Here is a 22,948-nt window from a genome sequence, read left to right as displayed (position 1 = left end):
TGCAATCTTGGCATGATAAGTGGATCAGCTCTGCAGGAACACAGAAGGGGAGCAGGGGATGCAGGATCAGGAGTCTCAAGTTCTCATTCTGACCCAGCTGGTTTTATTTAAACATTGTTTTTGTTTGCTGACCAGGGCTGCAGCTGACACCCACAATGACAGAGCTGAGCACTTGTGACACAGACAGCATGTCCTGCAAACAAAACATTACCCTTGGCGCTTTACAGGAAAGTGTCCATCCCCAATATAGGTTGTAGTAGGGAAGCTATTTCATCATTTATGCCTCAGTTTCTCCATCTGTGAGGGTGAGACGGGTTAGTTCACGTCTCGGCTAGGGTTACTATTGCTGGGATGAAATACCATGACCAAAAGAAACTTGAAGAGGAAAGAGTGCATTTTACTTATGCTTCCAAATCACTGTTCATTACTGAGGGAAGTCAGGGCAGGAACTCAAGCAGGGCAGGAACCTGGAGGCAGGAGCTGAGGCAGAGGCCATGGAGGAGTGCTGCTTACTGGCTTGCTCAGCCTGTTTTCTTATAGAACCCAAGACCACCAGCCCAGGGTTGGCCCCATCCACAGTGAGCTGGGTCTTCCTCCATTGATCACTAAATAAATGCTCTCCAGGCTTGGAAACATTCTGGAGGTGTTTTATCAATTGAGGTTCCTTCCTCTTAGATGACTTTAGCTTGCGTTGGGACAGTTAATATCAACAATACAATAGTCCTGTTTTCTCTAGCTCAGCCTTTTTCTGTTTCCGTGGTTGTGCCAGCCAGCCTTCCGTTACTGTAGCAAACATCTCAGGCAATCACCTCATGAGAAGAAAGGTTGACTTTTGGCTCACAGTTCAGGAGGATCCACTTCTGTCTGTCTCCCTCTCCCACTGCATATAGATCTGTGATGAGGAAACACATTATGACAGGAAGAGAAGGCAAAACAAGGTGTTCGCCTCTTGCTGAAAAGAGGCGAGGGCAGAGTCACAGTGTTCCCTGCAAAGACACAGTCACAGTGCCCCCAGAAACCAGAAAGATTTACCCTGGGCCCCAGCTCCTAGGTTTCACCACCTTTCAGTAGTGCTGCTAGAGGATTAAGGTGCAAAGGCCTTTGGAAGGAACCACTCTAAACCACAGCAGTCGCCAGTCACCCATGTCCCACCTTGGAACTAAACTAAGTCCCTTCGGCTGCTGTCCTTGCTTCTCTTTGCAAGGACCTCTGTCCCTTCCCTCCTCGGTTATTTCTTTCCCTTTAGCACTTTCTTCCCAGTCCTTCCTCCCAGATACTTCCAGACACTGAGGCCCTGGGATGTGATGAGTTAGCTCATGGAGGTTAATCAGCTGGGGGGGGGGGGTAGGGCGGTGGGGGGGGCAGGGTAAACCTCAAGCTCAGTCTTGATTGGATCAATGGGAGACGGAGAGGGAAAGTGACAGATGAACTTCTATCTATGTTGACCGTTCTGGGTGTGGAAACACTGGCCACTCCACACAGTGACAGGAGTCAACTGCTTCTTTAACCCTCCCTGTTTGAGTTTTGGTCAAGTGGTAAAGAAAGTCTGCTTGATGAGAGGCCATGAACAGGAGCAAGGAGCGGGTTACTGAGAGGTGACCCCTCTTTCTGTCGTAGTCATGAGTTTCTGTTTTAGAGGCTCCTGTGGGTGCTTTTCAGGTGCGGTGACGAGATCGTGGAAATCAATGATTCTCCAGTGCACTGCATGACCCTCAATGAAGTCTACACAATCCTGAGCCACTGCGACCCTGGCCCAGTTCCCATCATAGTCAGCCGACATCCGGATCCACAGGTAATGTGCCCCTGGGCTTTCCTCTGTGTGGGCTCACTCTTTCAGTATGAAAGTCAGAGCAAGAACTGGATAGGAGCAAAGATGTTCCTGACTAGAGTTTGAACCCTGCTCCTCCAAACCCATCCAGACTTTGTGTAGGAATGAATCTCTCCAGCAGAGATCCACTGACAAATACAAGATGGCAGAAACAATTGGTACCCACTTAGGGAAAAAAAAACCTTAAAACTGAGTTACAAGTTTGGGGACAGGAAGGCAGAAACTCAGAGTCCCATGTAGCAAATGCAGAAGATCTGTTTGTGTGTGCATCTGGTAGGCAGTCACAACGGAAGTGTCGTCTGGAGCTTAGCAATGAGGAGGATTCAGAGGCCAGCAAACTCATAGTGCAGAGTCCTGAAGAAGCACATGGCCTTGATAAAGAGACCACACAGAAGAGGAGGGCTTAAGGAAGCAGAGGCCATTCACCAGAGGTTAGGTTTCTCTAGGCAGAGGCTGCAGAAAATCCTTTCAGTATGTGGGAGCGCAAGGTTCAAAGTCAGAGACTGAAGGGGCCAGCCATTGCTGAAGAGTGGACGGCAGGCTTTGCGGACCAGACAAGAGTGAGAACAGATGTCAGCTGGGATTGTATTGTGAAACGCCTCCACACTGCCAGGAGATCTGTGCTCTTTTCTGGATCTGGTGAGAAACTACAGGCCAGTGGCTATAAACATAACAGGTTCATATCTTATTGTTCTAATCTGTGTGCAGAATAAAGTGGGCGGAGCTTAGAATTTTTTTTAGAAGACAGGAATGGATGGTGAGACTCTAAACTACACAGAAGGCATAAAGAGAGGCTTGAGAAAGGACAAGGAACCATACTTGCATAGAATCTGCAGTGGCTCCTGGCTACTTAGCTTTGGGTTAAGAGACGGAATGTGAATAAGGGATTTGGACAGGAGAAATGACCTCGGAGTTAGGAGGTAAAATGTTGGGGCTTAGATGTCTCTGGGATGTCCAGATAGAGGCTTTCTATAGGCAGCTATAGTGAGGGCTAATGATTCACAGTTAGAGTCAGGCTGGACCTAGACTTGAAACTTGATGCCATGGTGATAGGTAGGTCAGGCCACTTTGGGAAACTATTGAGTTTATTTCATGTTTCCTCAGTGTAAGTCAGCCATGTTTGCCAAGCTCTAAAGTCACTGGGTTGTTCCTCTCCAGTTCACAGATGAGGAAACCAAGGCTTGACGGGAAAATGGAGTTACTCAATAGTTTTCTTGAACACAGCTTATGAGTCATGGAGAAGCAGGCGATCAGGTGTATAGTTCAGTGGCCCAAGGCCACCCACACTGTTCTGTAATCACCACCATGTTTTGTCCTGAGCTCTTAGTAATCACTTTCCTGGTTTTGGTTTTGCCTCCATGCCTCCTATAAGCACAGCCATGACACATTTGTGCTTTTTTTACAGCCTTAAGCCATTTAGCACTATACTCTTAAAGTTTAGCCATGTCATAACCTGGGCTATTTGCCTCCCTTTCTAAGGATGGCTAACAATCCGTTCTCTGCATAGGCTACGTTTTGTTTAGACACTCTGCTTTCAGTGGATTGTGACTTGTTTCTACTTGTGACTATTATGACAATGGAAAACAGAACATGAGGTGTACACACACGGCTTTGAGATATCTTTTCAATTCTTGTTCCTTTGAGAAAGAGTCTCACACTGTATGTAGTTCCAGCTGCCCTGACATTCACCACATAGCTCAAGCTGACCTCAAACTTGAAGCAATCTCATGTTGCAAGTGTCTCCTGCTCCTGAGTGCTGGGGACAAAGGCACAAGTCACCACACCCTGTGCTTGTTTGTTTGTTTGTTTGTTTGTTTGTTGGAGTGTATGCCCAGAGGTGGGTCATCTGCTAATTCTGTTCTTAATTATTTAAGGACTCTGTATTGTCTTCCCTAGGCACTGAACCACTTTACGTTCCCATCAACAGTACGCAAAGGTTCCAGTTTATTTGTGCTGCTGCCAAGAGAAGCCAGAATAGGGCACTGGGTGGCCCAGATCTGTTTAGTGTGGGTTTGGGGAGCAAATCCTAGTCCTCTGAAAGAGCAGCAAGCATTCTTAGCCACAGAGGCCTCTCTCCAGCCCCAGGACTTGTCCTTTTTGTTTGTTGGTTCGTTTGTTTGAGTCGCAGTCCTAATGGGTGTGAACTGATCATTTCTCTATGATTAAGATTTTCATGCAGTGGCTAGTGGTGTTGACCTTCTTCTCATGTGCTTGTTGACCGTCTTTATATCTTCTCTGCAGAAATCTCCACTCACTCCGTTTGCTTATTTTTTTAAATGAACTTTGGTTTTTGTTATTATTCTTATTATATTAGTCTGCACTTTACCTTTTTACTAGATACATGATTTGTAAGTACTGTCTCCCATTTTGAGAGTTATCTTTTCAACCATGTCTTTAGATTGAATAATTTAAAATTTTGGTGTTAGCTAATATTTTTATTATTTATTTTACTGTTTGAAATTATATGTATGTATATGTCTCTTTGTGTTGGTGTGTGCATGTGAGTGCAGGTGCCCTCAGAGGCCAGAAGCAGGCAGTTGTTAGCCTCCCTGCATGGCTGCTGGGAACTGAACTCTGGTCCTCTGTAAGAGCAATATGTGCTCTTAACTTCCGAGCCATCTCTCCAAAGTAGGTAATTTATTTATTTAAGTTTTCTTCTTTTGTTTCCCATATTTGGGTTACTAATGATCTACTTTGTAAAATTCCCTATTTCTATGTTGTGAAGAAGATTTTTTTGTTATAATTCACAGAACAAGAGTGTGAGACTTAGAAGGTTAAGCAATATGTCTAAGCATATGCATCTAGATGATGGAGAACTGGGAGGGGGTGTATGTCTCCTTGATGCCTAGACTCACACTTAACTATTATGTATGTATATATATATACATATATGTGTATATACATATACATGTATATATACATACCCATATATACATATATACATATGTATACGTGTGTGTGTGTGTGTGTGTGTGCTTACCTGCTTTTGTCTGTGTACTACATCATTCAGTACACAAGGAAACCAGAAGAGGGTATCATATTTCTTGGGACTTGAATTACAAACCATTGCAAGCCATGCTGGTACAGAGAATACAACCCCAGTCTTCTGGAAGAGCAGCCAGTGCTCTCAACCACTGAGCCAGCCCCTCCCATTTAACTATGAGCTGTTAGTATAAAAGGACCGATGGCTTGTGAGGCAGAACACAGGCCCTATAATGATCGTGGTGATGGCTGTGACATGGATGGTGACATCAGTGCAAAGGGAATAACTTAAAAGGGTGACTTTTACCTAGAGTTTTGCAGTGGTGATGAGAAGGTCGGAGAGCCAAGGTGTTCACTGGGAATGCCTTTGTTGGTAGACTGTGGGGGAGTGTTGCTGCCCAGAGCACTTCTGGGAGCTGAACTCGTCAATTCTTTGCAGAGCGGAAAGTGGAAGCCATAGCATGGCAGGTACAGCCTTTGCAGTCCGCTGCGTCTGCCTCCACTTTTTGCTTGAGGTGGTTATGGATGTTTTCCAGGTTTCTGAACAGCAACTCAAGGAAGCTGTGGCTCAGGCTGTGGACGGTATCAAATTTGGAAAGGAGAGGCACCAGTGGAGCTTGGAAGGTAAGGGGCGGGGGTGAAGACTTACTTGAAATATCCTTTTCTCCTCAGAAAGCTTGGGGTTTAGCCATTGGTCCACCCTCTACCTCCTCGCTGTGAGAGCATCATGGTCTGCATGCACGGCACCAGATGAGGCTGAAAGACAGGGTCCCACCACTTGAGTTTGGTTCACGTTTTTGTCTTTGTGTGCAAAGTACAAGGTTTGTATTGTTTTAAATGCGGCAGGTACTCTGCAGTCCTTTCTCATCGCTTTCCTCACCCACCAGACGGCCTTGCCATATATTGCCCCTGTAGGCTTTAATTTTGCAATTCCTACTCTGTAATAATAGACACTGAATATTACTAGTTAATCTTGATTTAATGTATTACTTCACCAAACCCTCATATCTAATTTTTTATGTACATATTATCAGAATAAGTGAGGCCCTGGAAGGCTCCTTGCCAAAGTCACATGAAGAAACTGGCCAGGGGCCTGGCTTGTTAGGTGGTTCCTGTCCTTAGTCTTTGGGCATGACTCAGGTCACCTCAGGACACCCATCTGCTAGGACACCCGGAGGGCCCAGCACTGATATTGGCAAGGAGGCCAACGTGTGTGGGGAAACATTCAGAGGAAATGGCAGGACCGTACTTGGTTTCCACTACGACCTACTTAGGGCTCCACCTACCCCAGATGTACAGAAGCACAGGGGAGTTGACAGGGAAGCCCCCATCCCTGCTGTCAGCAGTAGTAAGGGTGGGGTGACTGGGTGCAGGGGAATCCTGTCAGCAGTGGTAGGGGTAGGGTGGCTGGGTGCTGGAAAATATTGGCTTTCATGCCTTTCTTTAGTGATTTAGTCTTCTCAGATAAAGACGTATCATTCTGTGACTGAGATAAAGCAAAAAGCTTTTCCTTTAAAGTATGTTTGGATTGGAATCCCACTGGCTTTGGTGTTGTCTCATGAGGGCCCCTTTGGCTCTTCTAGCCCCACCGAATGAATCCACACATGACCAGGTCCCCATGGCTCCCAGTCCCTTGAGCTGCAGCTTCAGGCAAAGGGTAGCTGTGACTATTTGTCACTAGAAAAAAATAGCATTTTGGAGATGTATACAGGCCAGTGTTCAGAAAACCACCTTTGGGGTGTGAGGTGTGAAAGGAAGGGAAGAGGGGGATGTGGTTTAATTTTTGTTGGGAGAAGGTTATACCCCTTCAAGTTTGGGGTGCAAAGCACCTCCACTTGGTTTCTTTCTTTGCTCTTGAACCTCAAAGCAAGCTCAGCAGCATTAGAATTGCCCCTTTCACATGCACAGAAGTGGAGCGTTACACTGATCCCAGGGTGAAGATGCTGATGTGTAGCACGTAAGATGTCTTTTCGGTTTCTTGGGGACCAGCTTCTGCAGAAGGCAGCTGAGTAAAGGAACAGAGCCTTGTGGAGCTGAGCTCAGCCAGTCCAGGGGCTCTGCAGCTAGCATGATCCACTCAAGTTACCCTGAGTTGGCAGGAATGGGTAGATCTGTAGAAACTGCCCTCACCTCCACCATTCTTTGAATTGGGCTGCTCCTACATTGGCGTGGTAGCTCTCTGCAGCCGAAATGCCATGGAGAGGCTCACAGCTAAAGGCTGGCCACCGGTCTCCTCCCAGCTGGAACACGGAGCTCTTGCTCGATGAGTAATGTTGGATGGTGTGAACGGGGCATCTCTGTGTCTGCCACTTGCAGGCTCAGAAAGGTTGAATGCTTTTCTCAACTCAAAGTTAGAAAATTCACTGGAGTCCAAATGCAAGACCACCAGTCTCCAAGTCTGAGGTGCCTTCCACTGAGCACTGTGATGCACAGGGTGGCGCCTGTAACTCTCCTGGCCACAGCCAGGGGTTTCTGGCCTTTTTAGGACATTTCCCTGTGCTTCCCACGCAGGTGTCAAAAGGCTGGAGAGCAGCTGGCATGGGCGGCCTACCTTGGAGAGAGAACGGGAGAAGCACTCAGCACCCCCACATCGAAGGGCCCAGAAGATCATGGTCCGCTCCAGCAGTGACAGCAGCTACATGTCTGGGTCACCAGGGGGAAGTCCCTGCAGTGCAGGTGGGGAGCCACAGCCTTCTGAGAGTGAAGGCAGCACACACAGTCCCAGCCTGCCCCCAGGGCAGGAACAAGAGGCCTTGTGTCCGGGGGTCCCACCCAGGCCTCATCAGGAGAGCCCGCCCCTTCCCGAGAGCCTGGAAAGAGACAGCCACCCACCACTGAGGCTGAAGAAATCTTTTGAGATTTTGGTGAGAAAGCCGACATCCTCCAAACCCAAGCCTCCACCCAGAAAATACTTTAAAAATGACAGCGAGCCTCAGAAGAAACTGGAAGAGAAAAAGAAGGTCACAGACCCTTCTGGGCACCCCTTGCCCACCTGCAGCCAGGTAGGAGGGTATGTGCAGCGGGACGCATGTCCCCTGCATCCTGCACAGCGGCCCTTGAGCATTAGAAATGTCTGCAGGTTTCCTGTACTCTACATAGAGGAAACACTGTGTTTAGGCCCACTGTGAAGAGATCAGAGAAGCTTTGCAGATCCAAAATGGAAGTTCCAGGCCTGCCAGCTGTTGTCACTAACACTCAGGGTTCTCTTTGCATGGGTCATATATGTCTCACCTCATGGTGGATCAGCAGCAGGCTCACTCCAATGGGGGAGGCTATGTCCAGGATTCTCAAGTTCTCTGCTTACCCACAAGTTGTGGCCTAAATAACTAAAAGTTAGGGAGAACTAATTGCCTATGGAATACGAGGAACTGGCCCCATCTTTTCCTATTAACTTTGCCTCCAGTAGTTGGTGGCTTGGGAAATTAGCCTCTCTTAAGTCTAGATGTCCTTTGCTATTTAGGACTTCTTTCAGTGGCTCCCTCTACAGGCTGTTATGAAAATTACACCCTCCCTTCAGTATCTAACTTCCTCCTGGAAGTGGTCATTTCCCCCATCACCTAGTCAAGACTGTCTTCCTTCAGTCCTTTCAAGGAAGGCAGGTGGGCAGGACAGGGAGGGGTCCTGAAACTTGAGACTTTTAAATGAAGGGCATTATCTTAGTTAGGGTTTCTATTGCTGTGAAGAGACACCATGACCACGGCAACTCTTATAAAGGCAAACATTTCATTTGGGCTGGCTTACAGTTCAGAGGCTTAGTCCATTACTGTCATGGCAGGAAACATGATGGTATTCAGACATACATAGTGCTTGAGAAGGAGATGAGAGTTCTATATCTTGATCCACAGGCAACAGGAGACTCTCCCACTGGGATTTGAGCATGAGAGACAGCAAGACCCACCCCCCACAGTGACACACTTCCTCCAACAAAGCGACACCTGTTCCAACAAGGCCACACTTCCTAAAAGTGCCACTTCCTATGGGCCAAGCATTCACACACACACACACACACACACACACACACACACACACACACACATGAGTCTATGAGGGTCATTCCTGTTCAAACCACCACAGCACTGTGCTAGATATGTTTATGTATGTTGTCTCACTGCGTCCTTGCTAGAGTCTGAGGGTGAGGGTTCCAGTTTCACAGAAAAGGAATTTAAGCTCACATTGCTGTGGGTATGTGTGCAGTGAGGGCTGCTATAGGTGAGATAGGGTCTCTGGGACTCTGACAAACTTCAGTGAGGTGATTGCAGGGAAGAAAGTCTTGCATTCCCTAGTGAAGACTCAGTGAAAGCAGAAGCCATGTTACCAAAACAGGAAATGCAGGCTTTCAGACAGCTGAAGGCACAGGACTGACTAGGGATGGGGCCATGCTGTGGATCTGTTTATCCAACTCCCCTTTTTAGCAAATACTTGCTTGCTTTTGGGTCTGAGACTGAATCCAGAAGGCAAGTCAGAAACATGAGTGTGAGGGAAGTAGACATGTTACCTTCCTCCTGTAGACCCAGGCAAGGTAAACAGGTGTCCTGATGAATCTCTTGGGCTGCCTGATTGGGTGGGGCCACATGTCTTAGGCTGCCTGATTGGGTGGGGCCACATGTCTTGGGCTGCCTGATTGGGTGGGGCCACATGTAGGTCAGGGAGCATTGCCAAGTAAGATAGCCAAGGGAGGAAGCAGGTTTTCTGCAGGGAAGGCCAGGCAAAGAGCCAAGGTATTCAAGAGAGCGCATAGACACATATAAACAAATGTGCCTGCATGTGTGCATGCGTGTGTGCGTGTGCCCACACTCCCTCTCTGTCTCTCTGTCTCTCTGTCTGTGCATCTCTTTGTCTCTGTTCCTTTGTTCCTCAGTCCCCCCCCCTTTCTCAGATTCAGCACCCCACATCTTGAGCAATCTGCCTTGCCTTTGGCTTCCTTCCCTGTCCTCACCAGCAACATCACCCAGACCAACACAAAGGCCATTCTGTGATTGCTTTTTTGTCCTCCCTGCATCGTCTCACATGGCCAGCAACCCCTTCTATAATTTATTCACACAACCAACAGATCATTGTTATGCAGGGAGTGAGATCACAAAGACAGATTCTAGCCTGACAGAAAACAGGAAGCAACTGATGTTTTTGCATCATTCTTAACACATCCTTGGCCATTCTTGGGCCTTTCTCAATGGATGTTATTGCCTGTGGTTCCATTTTCAGCCCCTCAGCCCCTCTTTCCCCTTTCTCCCCCTCCATTTTCCTCTTCATCTTTTCCTCCTACCTTTTTCTCTTGTTCCTCACTGTAGTTTTTTTCTCTTTAAGGTGCTAAGATCCTTCTCAATCAGATCTGTATAGCATTATATTCATGTTTTCTATTTATTGTAACTGAAACCAACCCAGTTTCCTCTACCAAAACGACCTTCAAGATATTCGCCATGGGCTGGAGAGATGACTCAAGAGCACTGGCTGCTCTTCTAAAGGATACAACCTTTATCCTCAGCACCTATAGAGTGGCTAGTAACCACCTGTAACTCCAGTTCCCGAGGATCCGACGCCTCCTTCTGGCCTCTGTGGGCACTGCACTCATAGGGTCTCAAAATATGAGATCCTCCATGTTTAAGAGAACTATTATCTCTTCTCTGCTGAATCTGTATTTCTCACCCTCCCTGTCTTCTTTCCTCCATTTCCCTCCATTTACCAAGTGCTAAGCCAGGAAACATTTGCCTGAGAAAATTTTGTTTAGAAATCAAATCAAGTTTAGGGTTGAATTTAAAGATCTGGTCCAAAGAAGATGCAACATCAGAAGTGTTGACTAAAAGGTAAAATATGGGTGCTGAGGAGACAGCTTATCAGTAAAGGGCCTGCCTTCATGGATGAGGTCCTGAGCTCAGCCCCGGAACCCATGTCAAAACAACAGTAAAGAGCCACCATGGGGAGGCAGAGGCCAGCAGATCCCCAGGGCTTGCTGCCAGGCATCCTCACCTAATTTGGGGGCACTCTAGACCAGGGAGAGAGCACCTCAAGAACAGGTAGGTAGCCCCTGAGGAACAACACCTTTAGTTTTACCTTTGGCCTCCACACCCATATGCACATACGCAGGAGCACACAAATGTACAGGTACCTATTTGTATGTGTGTGTGTATATATATATATATTCATAGGGAAGAGAGAGAAGAAAGGTATATGTATATATATTCATATATATGAATACTTCTCTACTCTAAAAAATTAAGTTAAAACATTTTCAAGATTTTTTTCCAGGAAAATGAGTGGATTTAGAATGTATACTATTAACTGACATGATATAGTCTCAGAAATAAACCATGTGATCATGTGAGAATGTGTTGGATCTAGCCAATAATATATGTATACATGTAAACAAGTGCACACGCGGATGCAATGTAACATGAAGAAAGAATAAGAAAAGCTCAGTATAAGGGGACGAGACAGGACTGAATGCAGCAGGCAAGTGCTCCTGCTTCTGCCTGTCATCTGGAAGAAGGCCTATAGCCTTGTCACCTGGCCCATCATGACATGACTCCTGAGTGAACAGGACTTGGGAGCCACCCCAGACAGCAAAATGTTTCTCTTCCATACGCACATGTATCAGAAGCACCATTTAGATGGGTCCTGGCTTTGCCTTTCTTCTAGAGGGCACCGTGCTTTGCCTCCTGAAAAGTCTCCGTTTTGTTCCAGAACTAGACACAAGGCATCTGTCTAGCAAGCCTTCTGTGCTATTGAGGCCCAAGATGCGTGCTTCTGGCTCCTGAATCTCACTCAGGCTTTGTGGTAACTCTACCTTAGTAGTAGATGGCTACTTGGTACCTGGTCCAGCTCCTCACAGAACTGTTTTAAGGAAGGTCCTGATGCAGCAGGCCTCTCCATGGAGAGAGAGAAAAAAATCTGCAATGGATTGGTGGTGTCATCCTAGGTGCTACTGGAGCCAGAACATGGGTGCTGACTAGGTACTATGTACCTTGGGAATCTCAGTGTGCTGCTCAATCACTGGAGTGCGATTCTAGTGGACAAGAAGTCTAGAGTTGACCTTCAACACCTTATAAGCCAGTGTGCTGGTGCACGCCTTGAATCCATGCACTTGGATGCAGAAGCATTGGGTCACTCTTGACTACATAGTAAGTGTGAGGCTAGCCTAGGATGCATAAGACCTCGCCTCAAACAGAAGAAAACAAAATTGGGGCTGGTGAGAAGGCTAGGTGGATAAAGGGGCTTGCTGCCAAGCCTGAGGATCTGAGTTCAATCCTCATGTGGTAGAAGGAACAGAGGGATTCTTATACATTGTCCTCTGATACTTATGTGTGTGTTGTGAACACAATAAACAAATAAATAATGCAAAATTAAAAACTTAAAACCAATGGAGCCAGCAATTGACATGTTTTTCTTCTGAGTGGTCCTAGGTCCTAACTTAAGCAACACTAAAGGGCAGTTTCTTTGGCTTCTGCGTGTATCCTCCTGGATCAGATAGTTGGCCAACATGCTATTGTAAGCAAACTAGAGCCAGCACCTTTATTATCCTCACCTCTTACACCCATCACAGATGGCCAGTAATGTTCAGTGTCTATGATGCATGTCCACACAGCAGGTTGTTGGAAGCCTTGGGACCCCTGGGGCATCTACGAGGGGTTAGCTGCGTAGTCACAGCCCACTTGGGGGAAAGAACCCCTTCCCCATGGCTGTTGTGAATTTCCCTCCAGAGGTGTCTCAATATCCACTTTCAAGTCCTAATCAAAGAGTGCCTTGCCTTCTCACAGCTACCGTTTTGACACGGTCTGGCTTCCTGTTTACACCACAGGAAACCAGAGAGCTGCTGCCACTGCTGCTGCAGGAAGACACTGCAGGGAGAGCCCCCTGCGCCGCTGCCTGCTGCCCAGGACCTGCAGCCAGCACGCAGACTTCATCTTTCACAGAGGGAGAGACAAGGAGGAGTGCCAGCCCAGGTGAGACACCATGGGAATCTTCCAGAAGGAATAGATTTCTGGGGAAAGTTCTACGGGATCAAGTAGGAGCTAGAGTTTGGTCTGGGGTCAGTGTTTTTCATGGACGCAGTGGACACAGCCAGGGACTGGGGTTGAGGGACAGTGTGGCGTCCAGGACGCTGGGGCAGAAGGACAATGGAAGTGCTCTTTGGACTAATAGATAGATTTCCTGGTGGAAGCAGTGATTCTGGGATGGTGGTGGTGGTAATGCAGGCATCCCTGAGGTCTATATGGGGAATATATCCAAAGATTATGGCTAACGCAGCTACCTTGAGCAGCTGTGTTACATGGGTGTCAGCAAGACTGCACACTTTATTCATCAGGAACGAATTTGAGAGTGCAGCGTGGGAAAGCCTCAGCAGTGCTTTGCCGATGGCCACCATGTCAGGGAGGTGGCTAGCAATGGTAGGTCCAAGTGGTACACCCCTAAATACAATGCCAGATCTTGGGCATTTTAGTGGCTTACTAGAAAGAACAGAGGATCCTGGGTTCACCCATCATTAGCTGTGACTCTGGGCAATTTGTGTTGCTTTTGTGGGCTCATTCACTGGTCGGCAAGTATCAAAGGCTATATAGAATCTCAACATGCAGTTCACTGCAGCCAGCAAGTGAATGGCAGATTTGTGAGGCTGCGCTTGGTGCCAGGGATGAGAAAGGAAGGGATGCTACAGACTGGTTCCCGCCCTGAGGAGCTCCCAATGTGGCAGAAGAGTAAAATAGGGAGGTGACAAGCCATAGTCCCCAAGCACATGAAGGCCTGTAGAGAATTAAGGACATTATGAACGGAATGATCTAGACATCTCACCCAGAGACGGTGCTCCACCAAGGGAGACTCCACCTCTCCACCCTCCCTTCTCTTACTCGTCTTATTGAGGACACACCCTAGTTTGCAGAGGACCTGCCTGTAAAACCTTGGACTCTTAACTTTTATCATATCAACCCCTTATGGCTGAATGATTTGTGAATGCGGAAATGGGCCGAGAGGGCCAGGCTTTACGTGTTGACTTCCTGGAGTCACTAGTTACCCAAGCAGGCCTTCATGATCATGAATGGCTCCTCTCTGGTGTCACCAACTACAGTGTTCTGCTTCCCTTGAGGCTGAGCACTGTGACAAGGCATAGGAGGAAGCAGTGTTTCTCAGGCAAGGGTGCATTCTCATGTGAACACTCTCCGAGAAACATGCGGTCCAAGCAGCCTTGTCTTAAGCAGAGAAGGAAGATGCATGGTTAAACAGAGGACGTCCCAGTGGCTTCCCTCTTGACTGCTAGGACTTGGGTGCCAACCTCCCCTGTTCCTAGGGAAGGGAGTTGAATGCAGAGTCTCCCTAACCCATGCAGACAGATGTCGGTTTAATGTTACCTTATTCTGAGAAAGCTTTTGCCATGCTGTCCCTTGGGCATGGAAGGCTGAGAACATCATGGGTACAAAGTGGATGATGCAGTATAACATCTTGTGGGGCACACTATATCCTCATTGCTCAGGCTACCTATAGCGCAGGTACATGGACTCAGAACTGAGGAGTGGACCCCCTCAGTCCAATGTGTAGCCAAAGTACAAATTCCACGCCACAGCTTTTCTCTACCTGGAACAGTTTGATCAATTCCTTTGATTGAGAACAACTCATTTTTTTTTTCCCAAGCAAGCTGGTCAGAGTATCACACTCCCATGACTCTGTGACTTCAGGAAAGGGCAGGTACAGAGGTGTGTGACATGATATACCTATGGAATGAGAGGGCGTCGGTAGGCTGTTGTCACCTCATCCAGTGGACACACTCATTCTTCTTGCTTTTGAATGACATAGATAGTCCGAGTCAAATGTGGCGACCAACATGAGACTTGTAGAGTGAAAGTTTAAAAGGCGAAAGAATTACCTTTGCTTTGCACTTCTTGTAAGTTATCTCTGCGGTTACTTTAGACAGTGGAGAGGACATTTGAGTGGACATTTGAGTGGGTAGTCAGGCGCCATGGGCTCTTGCCTGACTCTGAGTACTAAAGTCCTCTACCCTGACAGAGCAGGTATTTCCCAAGAACACATGTAGTTCTAGGATGCTAAGATGGTAGATGGCACTCTCTGTCTCTCCAGTTCTGCCTGTTGGCACCTCAGTGAGGTGACAGCCCTTGGAGCCGGCGTCCACCATAGTCACTGTTTCTGCTCCAGAGCTGTTCTGCACTGTAACTTGAATTTAGGAAAAAAAAATTCCCAGTAGAATGTAATGCTTTCTGGCTTTGTTTCTGCCTGCCAGTGAGTCCAGCATCCCCCGTAAAACACCCGCTGCTGAAGAGGCAGGCGCGCATGGACTATAGCTTTGATACCACCGCTGAAGACCCTTGGGTTCGAATTTCTGACTGCATCAAAAACTTATTTAGCCCTATCATGAGTGAGAACCATAGCCATGTGCCACTACAGCCCAACACCAGCCTTGGTGAAGAGGATGGGGCACAAGGCCACCCAGAGGGGGTCCTGTCAAAAATCGACACTGCCAATGGCGCTCCCAGAGTTTACAAGCCAGCAGATGGCAGCGCTGTGAAGAAGGGGCCCCCAGTGGCCCCAAAGCCTGCGTGGTTTCGCCAGAGCTTGAAAGGTCTGAGGAATCGTGTCCAAGATCCCAGAAGACTCCCAGAAGTAGCCTCAGCCGCTCAGCCAACACCCACTTCCAGGGAACCCCCAGGGCCACACTCTCAGGCCTCCTCCTCAATCAGGCAGAGAATCAGCTCCTTCGAAAACTTTGGCTCCTCACAGTTGCCAGACAGGAGAGTTCAGAGGCTGAGCCTGCAGCCCAGCACTGGCGAGATCACAAAACTTCCAGGAAAGCAAGATGGAGGAGGACAGATTTCTGGTCTCCTGGGCGGAGGAGCTACAGTCTCTGCTAAGCACAGGCCGGCAGAGCTAGAGCCTATGCCCACAGCCTTCCCTAATGCCTCAGAGGTTAGCGACCCAGGTATGTCTGAGTCTCCTCCCCCAGGTCAGCGACCTAGCCCCAAAGCGCTGTCTCCAGACCCTCTCCTGAGACTACTGACTGCACAGACTGAGGACTCTCAGGGCCCAGGCCTCAAGATGCCAAGTCAGCGGGCACGGAGCTTCCCCCTGACCAGGACACAGTCCTGTGAGACAAAGCTGCTGGATGAAAAGGCAAGTAAGCTCTACTCCATCAGCAGCCAGCTGTCATCGGCTGTCATGAAGTCCCTACTGTGCCTCCCATCTTCAGTCTCCTGTGGCCAAATCAGCTGCATCTCCAAGGACAGGGCGTCTCCAAAACCACCTTGCAACAACACAGCCGCAGAGGGTCTTGGTGAAGCCGTGGCCTCTGATACAGGGTTCTCCCTGAAGTGAGTGTCTGTACCCTGCTTGCTGTCCACAGTCCCCACTCTTCTATTTTACATTATACAACAGTTAAGCATTTCTCAGATACACTAGATAAAAAAATTATTTCATCTCATGTGAGTGTGTGTGTGTGTGTGTGTGTGTGTGTGTGTGTGTGTGCACTCATGAGCATTGTAGCTCTGTCTTCCCTTGTAAGGAGTAGTTTAGACAACAGCTCACCTTGGCTGAGATGAGAAGTGGGGGACATGGCCAGGCCCCCGGTAAACTGCCCACAAAGATACATGAGGCCGACGCATATCTAAAAGGTCCTCTCTCAAATTAAGGAGCTCCGAGTGAGGCCAGGAGACTCTTTGCAACAAACACCTGGGCAGGGGAGTAAGATATTTTTGGTCCTGTTTCAGGTGCACCCTGCCTAACTATGAGCAGAGTCCAGGCCTGCGCGCCTTGCTCCCTCCTTAGTTGGGGTTAGAAGGTGGGGACACCTGCTTCCCAGAGGTGTGGGTTCATATGGGGGATCTGATGTCTTCTGCTGCAGGCCTGGGTCTGGGTCTTCCCTCTTGAACCAGCTGTGACTTATTTACTGTTTATGCTGCTGAGGATGGAGCTCTCCTATCAAACAGCAGACTTCCTGAAGAGCAGAGCCCTTTGTAGGAGGCAGTAGCTCGAAAATCTTGCTTTTTACACTGTGTTTGTCTCTGCTTGTGAAAAGCCTTTCAGAGCTGAGAGAATATTCAGAGGGGCTTACCGAGCCCAGGGAGACTGAGGACAAGGACCACTGTTCTTCTCAGCCTGGCCAGTCAGTTATCTCCCTCCTGAGCTCAGAGGAACTGAAACAACTCATAGAGGAAGTGAGAATTCTGGATGAGGTGACACTGAAGGTAGGTTTCCTGTGTGTTTATCTGCAGGGCTGTTTGGTCATCTTAGCTGGGCCAGAGGGGAAAGGAGCTAAAGAAGTTTATGGGTCTTAGGGCTTGTCATGGTCCAAGTTTTGTCCAGTCTGTGATAGCAGGACACCATGTCACTTGACACAGCAAATAATAACACCTGATCTTAGCTGGGATGGAGAGAGAGAGAGAGAGAGAGAGGGAGAGACTATAGTGGGGGCGGGGGTATGGCCAGGCCCTTTGTCCTGGCATCTTTTGAAAGGTTCTTGGTCACACAGCCAGGGAGCTCTGTCTCTAAGCTTAAGCCCAACGGTGTGTCAACATCCCATGAGCTAATGTGTCCAGAGAGGTGCTGTATGACACTGCCAGTGGGAAATAGTGTAGGTGAGGTAAGTTCTCACCTTGAAGTATCCCTTTTTTCTGCTGTATACCTCAAGGTGAGCTCAGGAGGGCCTGTGTGCCTGAGCCACAACATTCTGAAAGCCGCACTTCCCACGTACTTGCTGCTCACAGCCAATGACGTGTAGAGAGGAAGCAGCCAGCCAGAGCTGGAGTTAGTAGTCAGGAGGCAGGCTCATGGAGATCACTTCCTGGAAGGTTCTTAGGGTCCATCCCCGATTCCTGCACTGGGATAATGAAGCCTGGGAAGGCAGGGCACTCCTTTTCTAGTGGGAGTCACAGCTGCCCTTCCAAGATCAAGGGTGTGGTGGTCAAGTCGGCTGAGCCCAAGATGCCTCTGAGCTGTCACTTGTAGCCTGCAGGGACCATCAGTCCCCAGGACCTGATTCAATGCAAATAATACAACAAAAGTAAACCTTGAAGTTCAGAGCCGCCTCTCTAAAGTGTTAGGAGAAGACTTTGTTTCTAGTATGGCAAATCACCCACAGGGCCAAAACCCAAACAAACCCAAAAAGACCCCCCCCCCCAAACCAACCCTTATAAAAAGAACAAAACCCCCAAATGAGCAAACAAACAAACAAATCAAGCCAAACAACAACAACAACAACAACACACCCATACCCACAAATACAACTTCAAATAATCCCAAAGCTGTGGGCCAATGTGGGACAATGGATCCTTTCCACTCATGTGCCTCCTCTGACCTGGGAGTCAGGGGCTCTGGTATCCCACAACCAAGGTACTGCTTGGTCATATTTTTATTTCCTAGTGCCACTTACAAGGTGGTGGCCCAAGAGCTATGGGCCTGAAAATAACATTTACTCGGTCTTTTAAAGTCATTGGATGTCCTAAGTCCTAGTATTTGGTATTTCTGGGAACATGCCAGTAGCACCAGGGTTGCCTTCTTCTGAGGTAGCTAAAAGGAGAGGTCAGCACTTGTGAAACAGCACTGGCCTCTGAGAGTTTGACCCAAGTCCCACCACCTGCCCTTGTCGCATGATGCCACTGTAAAGGAGCATCTTCCAGCCTGCAGGGCTCTCTAGCTGCCTTTGCAATGGGCAGCCCGGTCTGTGGGAGGTGGCTATGAAAGGGTGAGTAGGAGAGGAAAAGAGCTGGGCTTGCTGGCTTACATACATTTGTTTACCCTCCTAAGCTCCCTGTAATTTCTGCATGATGAAACTGACGTCTGAGGAGGTGGTAGTACTGGCCCAGCTGGTGTTTAATAAAACAAACCGGTGTGGTGTTAAAGCATGTGCTAAATTGTTCACGCTGCTGCAGTACGGCGTTTGTGAATGTATGTATTTTCACCCACAGCAATTAGACAGCATTCACGTCACCATCTTACACAAGGAAGAAGGCGCTGGGCTTGGCTTCAGCTTGGCAGGAGGGGCGGACCTAGAAAACAAGGTGATCACGGTGAGTGGCCCTGGGATGGGCATGTCAGAGTCAGGGTGGGTTGCTGGGGGTGAGAAGACTAGTGTGTCAGCGATGTTGTGCTGGGGACCACCAGGCCACTGGGCAGGGGTCAGGACGGGAGTTTTAAAGGACAGTCACTGGGTCCATCCTTCTCAAGAGGCACACTGTGGGCTCCTATCTGATCCAGACTTAAGGTCTCTGTGGACCCCAAACAGCCCCAGTATGCCAAAACAAACACGAAACGCACATGGAGCATCAAAAATACTGTGCATATGTATGAGTATATGTGAACACATGTACACGTATGTGTACATACATGTTCTACACCAGACCATCTGAATGGGAAGTTTGCACGGTTTAAAGCCCTAATCCCTATATGTTTGAAAATATGTGGAGGATACATTAAACAGAGAGGCCAGAATCAGGGAGGTATCTCAGTCAATGAAAAACTTGCCTTGCACGCATGGGGAACTCAGTTTGATGCCCAGAACTCATGTTAAAGGAAAGGTGGGCGTGGAAGTACATCTGTAATTCCAGAGCTGGGCACGCAGAGACAGACAGATTCCCAGAGCTTGCTGGTCAGCCAGTCTAGCCTTACTGGGCAAGTTCCAGGCTAGTGAGAGACCCCATCTTAAGCAAAACATGCCGAGCTTGTCCTATGGCCTCCACATGTATGTACATATACGTGATCCTATGAACACACACATATGTGCAAACACATGTGTGTGCATACATGCACATGAATTGGTGTCAGCTTTGGTACAGTATAATATACTTTACTTTGGAAATGTAGCTCATGATGGTTGCCAGTATTAGGTATAATTTATGGCCACGGGGCAATTTTTAGAAACCTCTAGACCAGGACCTTAGGCTTTCCCACACTATGTATAAAGGAACGCACAGGAGATGAACTCGTGCAAAGGAGGGGGCTACTTGCTTTTGTCCACTTGTAGAATGAGTGTGATCAAGTGGACAATATTGATGTGGACATGTTGGTTGGCGGACCTCAGTGGGATCTGGTCAAGGGGTATAATGATTACAGTGCTGTGCCCAGGATACACACACCACAGTGTTCACCTGCAGAGCTTGTAGCCCAGCCTCCTGTTCTGCAGGGCCTAGAGTCTGGGAAAGGGCGAGTGAGGGCAGCAGGCCTGTAGTCTAGGCATCTCTGCCTGTGAACCCCTAGTCAGTTACTGCCTAGTTGATCTTACAAGCAAGAGTTACTGTCCTCAGCCAGCAGCTTTATCCAGCTGCTGATCCAGATGGTTTCTGACCCCCTCACTTCATGATCCAGGCTTGGGATCTAGGGACCAAACTTGGGTGTGATGGCAGATGCCTTTACCCACCGAGCTGTCTTTCTGGCCATAAGATTGCCTGTTTTTGTTTGTTTGTTTTAAAATTCTAAATATCATTCAGAAATGAGAAAGAGGCAAGTTAAAGAACGGAGATGTCTAGGCAGCCTTAGGATAGTGTACCTCAAGTACTTCCTGCAGAAAATGGGACCCGAGTGTCTCTCCAGAAGGGCTAAGCTCTCCTGAAATGCATTTGGGGAGTTGCCATGTTATTACACTGCTTACTCAGAGGGCCAAGATGAAAACTGGCATTGTAGAGTTGCTAGTATCTTTTAAAAAAACGATCTCTATATATGTGCACATGTGCATGTATATGTATATATATGTGTGTGCATATATATATGTGTGTGTGTGTGTGTATATATATATATATATATACCTTCTTATATGTATATATATATATACCTTCTTATATGTGTATATATATATATATACATATATATATATGTATATATATATATACCTTCTTATATGTATAAAAACTCATACTGAACAATGAGTTCTGGGTTACAAAAACAAATTTATTTTTGTACTCGTCCAACATGCCTTTGTCCATCAGCTGATCAGACACACATACAAGTGCTAGGTTGTTAGCATACTTAAACAGGAACGTTTGTGGAGCATCTGTTTAGCCTGGTGTCCCCAGATTGTTTTGATCTTAGCAACCTATTCCTATAAATACTCATCAATAAGGCATAGACTTGGGTTTGCCAGGAAACCATTCTCAGAAATGCAATCTAGAGCAGGTAAGGCAGCAGATGTTCCCTGGGTTGGATGGGGCTGTAGCGTCAGTCAAGGGCATCGTGTGGGGAAGAGTGCTAAGTACCCACCAGCCATCCCTATTGGTGGGCTCTGCCCTGAGTAGAGAAGGAAAAAGAGGACTGCAGGCCCAGGCCTGAGATAGAGTCAGCCTATGCTGTCTTTGGCCTAAACGTCTCTGGGACGCGGAGGCCTCTGCCAGCACTGCCAGGACAAATGGAGCTCTGATTTGGGTAGTTTGTGGGTCCTAACCCCTTTGCCTTGCTCAGGTTCACAGGGTGTTTCCCAATGGGCTGGCTTCTCAGGAAGGCACAATTCAGAAAGGCAACGAGGTCCTTTCCATCAATGGCAAATCTCTCAAGGGGGCTACTCACAACGATGCCCTAGCCATCCTCCGCCAAGCTCGGGACCCAAGGCAAGCTGTGATTGTCACCAGGAGGGCAAACGTGGAGACCTCTCATGACCTGAACTCCTCTACTGATTCCGCGGCATCAGCTTCAGCAGCCAGTGACATTTCTGTAGACTCTAGTAAGTGTTCCCAGTGCCATGGGGTTGGGGGCTGGTGTGGAAGGGGCCCCTTGGGAGCCACATTCTGTCTTTATCCATTTAGATCCATGTTTGGTGGCACTGGGAAGTAATGTGTGGTCCCAGCATCACACCTTCCCGGCATGCCTGGTGTGCTGCAGTAATGTGAGCACGTGTGGTTAAGCAGCTAGCATCAACTTGGGCAGCTGGGCCAGGGATAATGGCTGACCACTGACCAAACCCATTTGCTTTCCTCTGCAGTGGAGGCCACTGTCTGCACGGTGACACTGGAGAAGACCTCTGCAGGGCTGGGCTTCAGCCTGGAGGGAGGAAAGGGCTCCCTGCACGGAGATAAGCCTCTTACTATCAACAGGATTTTCAAAGGTGGGATTTTCCTTTTTTTAATCTTCTTTCTCTACATACTTTCCAGTTGTGGCCATCTAGCAAACACCCAAACCCAGAACCCTGGGAACTTTCTGGGCTACGGTGGTTTCCCACACCCTTTTGAGTCACATGATGATGCCTATGTGCTCAGTTCTGCTTTTGTGACTTTGGGCCTTTTCTCGGCCATGTTTTTACTTCTCTTTTTCTTGGGTCGTCTCCCATGACTGAGCCCTGGGCTCTGCTCAGCTTGGCAGGACCAAGGTTACGAAGAGGCAAGTTAGGCCCTGGCTTGAGGGCCAGAGTTGAGAGGCACCGAAAGATACATTGAGAAAGATCAGCATCATTTCCGTGCAATGTACTTAACAATTATACAACTGTGATAGCACTGAGCCTAAGGCAGGGCAACCAGGAGTTCAAGGTCACCCTTGGCTACAAGGTGAGTGAAAGGTCAACCTGGTTTATACGAATCTGTCTCAAACAAACTAGATAATCCATGATGCATAGGATGCCAATGTTTTGAGTAAAGCCAGAGGCTGGTACTTGTCTGACAGCCCGGCTAGATTTACCCTAGTCCTGGATCCATTGATTCTTGTGTTTATCTCCCATTTGATGTCTTATTCATTATGGACTGGGCTGCCAGACGACTTGACGTGCGGATCAGCTGGGTATAGATTTTCCTGAGAAAATGATGAATGTCTTAAGTTATCATGCAAATTTTCCTGCAGCTCCTTGCCACTTCCTAGTTGGAAGCCTTGGGCAAGGGACCAGGCATGTGGATAAAGGAGCACTGGTCCAAAGCCAGCTTCAAGACCTAGGTTCTAAGGTCAATTTTGCCATGTACAGTAGCACGACCTTGGGCAAGTCACTTTGCTATTCTGAGCCTATGTACAGCACATGGGAATGAGCTTCCAGCTACAGGCAGGTGTGGTACCAGAGGATGTGGATCACAGAGCCTGTAAGTCAGAGTTCAAACCTAGACCCTACGACTAGCCACTTTCAAGCTCTGAGTGAGGTTTTCCATCTTCGGTTTTCATGCTTGTGAAAAGGGAGTCCATTGGTATGTACCCACAAGGGATACTGCCATGAGTACAGGACACAAGCACAATGCCTGCTGTGGTGCT

General features: G+C 48.0%; 1 protein-coding gene across 4 annotated transcripts in view; it reads left to right on the top strand.

Moving 5' to 3' along the window:
• IL16 (interleukin 16) overlaps positions 1-22,948 on the top strand; it is a 108,865-nt gene that overhangs the window by 76,616 nt on the left and 9,301 nt on the right. For all 4 annotated transcript variants that reach the window (XM_084756438.1, XM_084756439.1, XM_084756437.1 and 1 more), the window contains exons 10-18: positions 1,660-1,792; positions 5,347-5,434; positions 7,322-7,812; positions 12,603-12,747; positions 15,030-16,113; positions 16,818-16,986; positions 18,706-18,807; positions 21,188-21,446; positions 21,705-21,827. In XM_084756438.1, coding sequence (XP_084612564.1) covers positions 1,660-1,792; positions 5,347-5,434; positions 7,322-7,812; positions 12,603-12,747; positions 15,030-16,113; positions 16,818-16,986; positions 18,706-18,807; positions 21,188-21,446; positions 21,705-21,827 — 2,594 coding nt within the window. The remainder of the gene's footprint in view (positions 1-1,659; positions 1,793-5,346; positions 5,435-7,321; positions 7,813-12,602; positions 12,748-15,029; positions 16,114-16,817; positions 16,987-18,705; positions 18,808-21,187; positions 21,447-21,704; positions 21,828-22,948) is intronic.

This window comes from Acomys minous, assembly GCF_964271855.1.
Source record: "Acomys minous genome assembly, chromosome: 2".
Taxonomy (NCBI): domain Eukaryota; kingdom Metazoa; phylum Chordata; class Mammalia; order Rodentia; family Muridae; genus Acomys; species Acomys minous.
The sequence above is the reverse complement of the archived record's forward strand: the minus strand, read 5'-3'. Positions and strand labels throughout refer to the sequence as shown.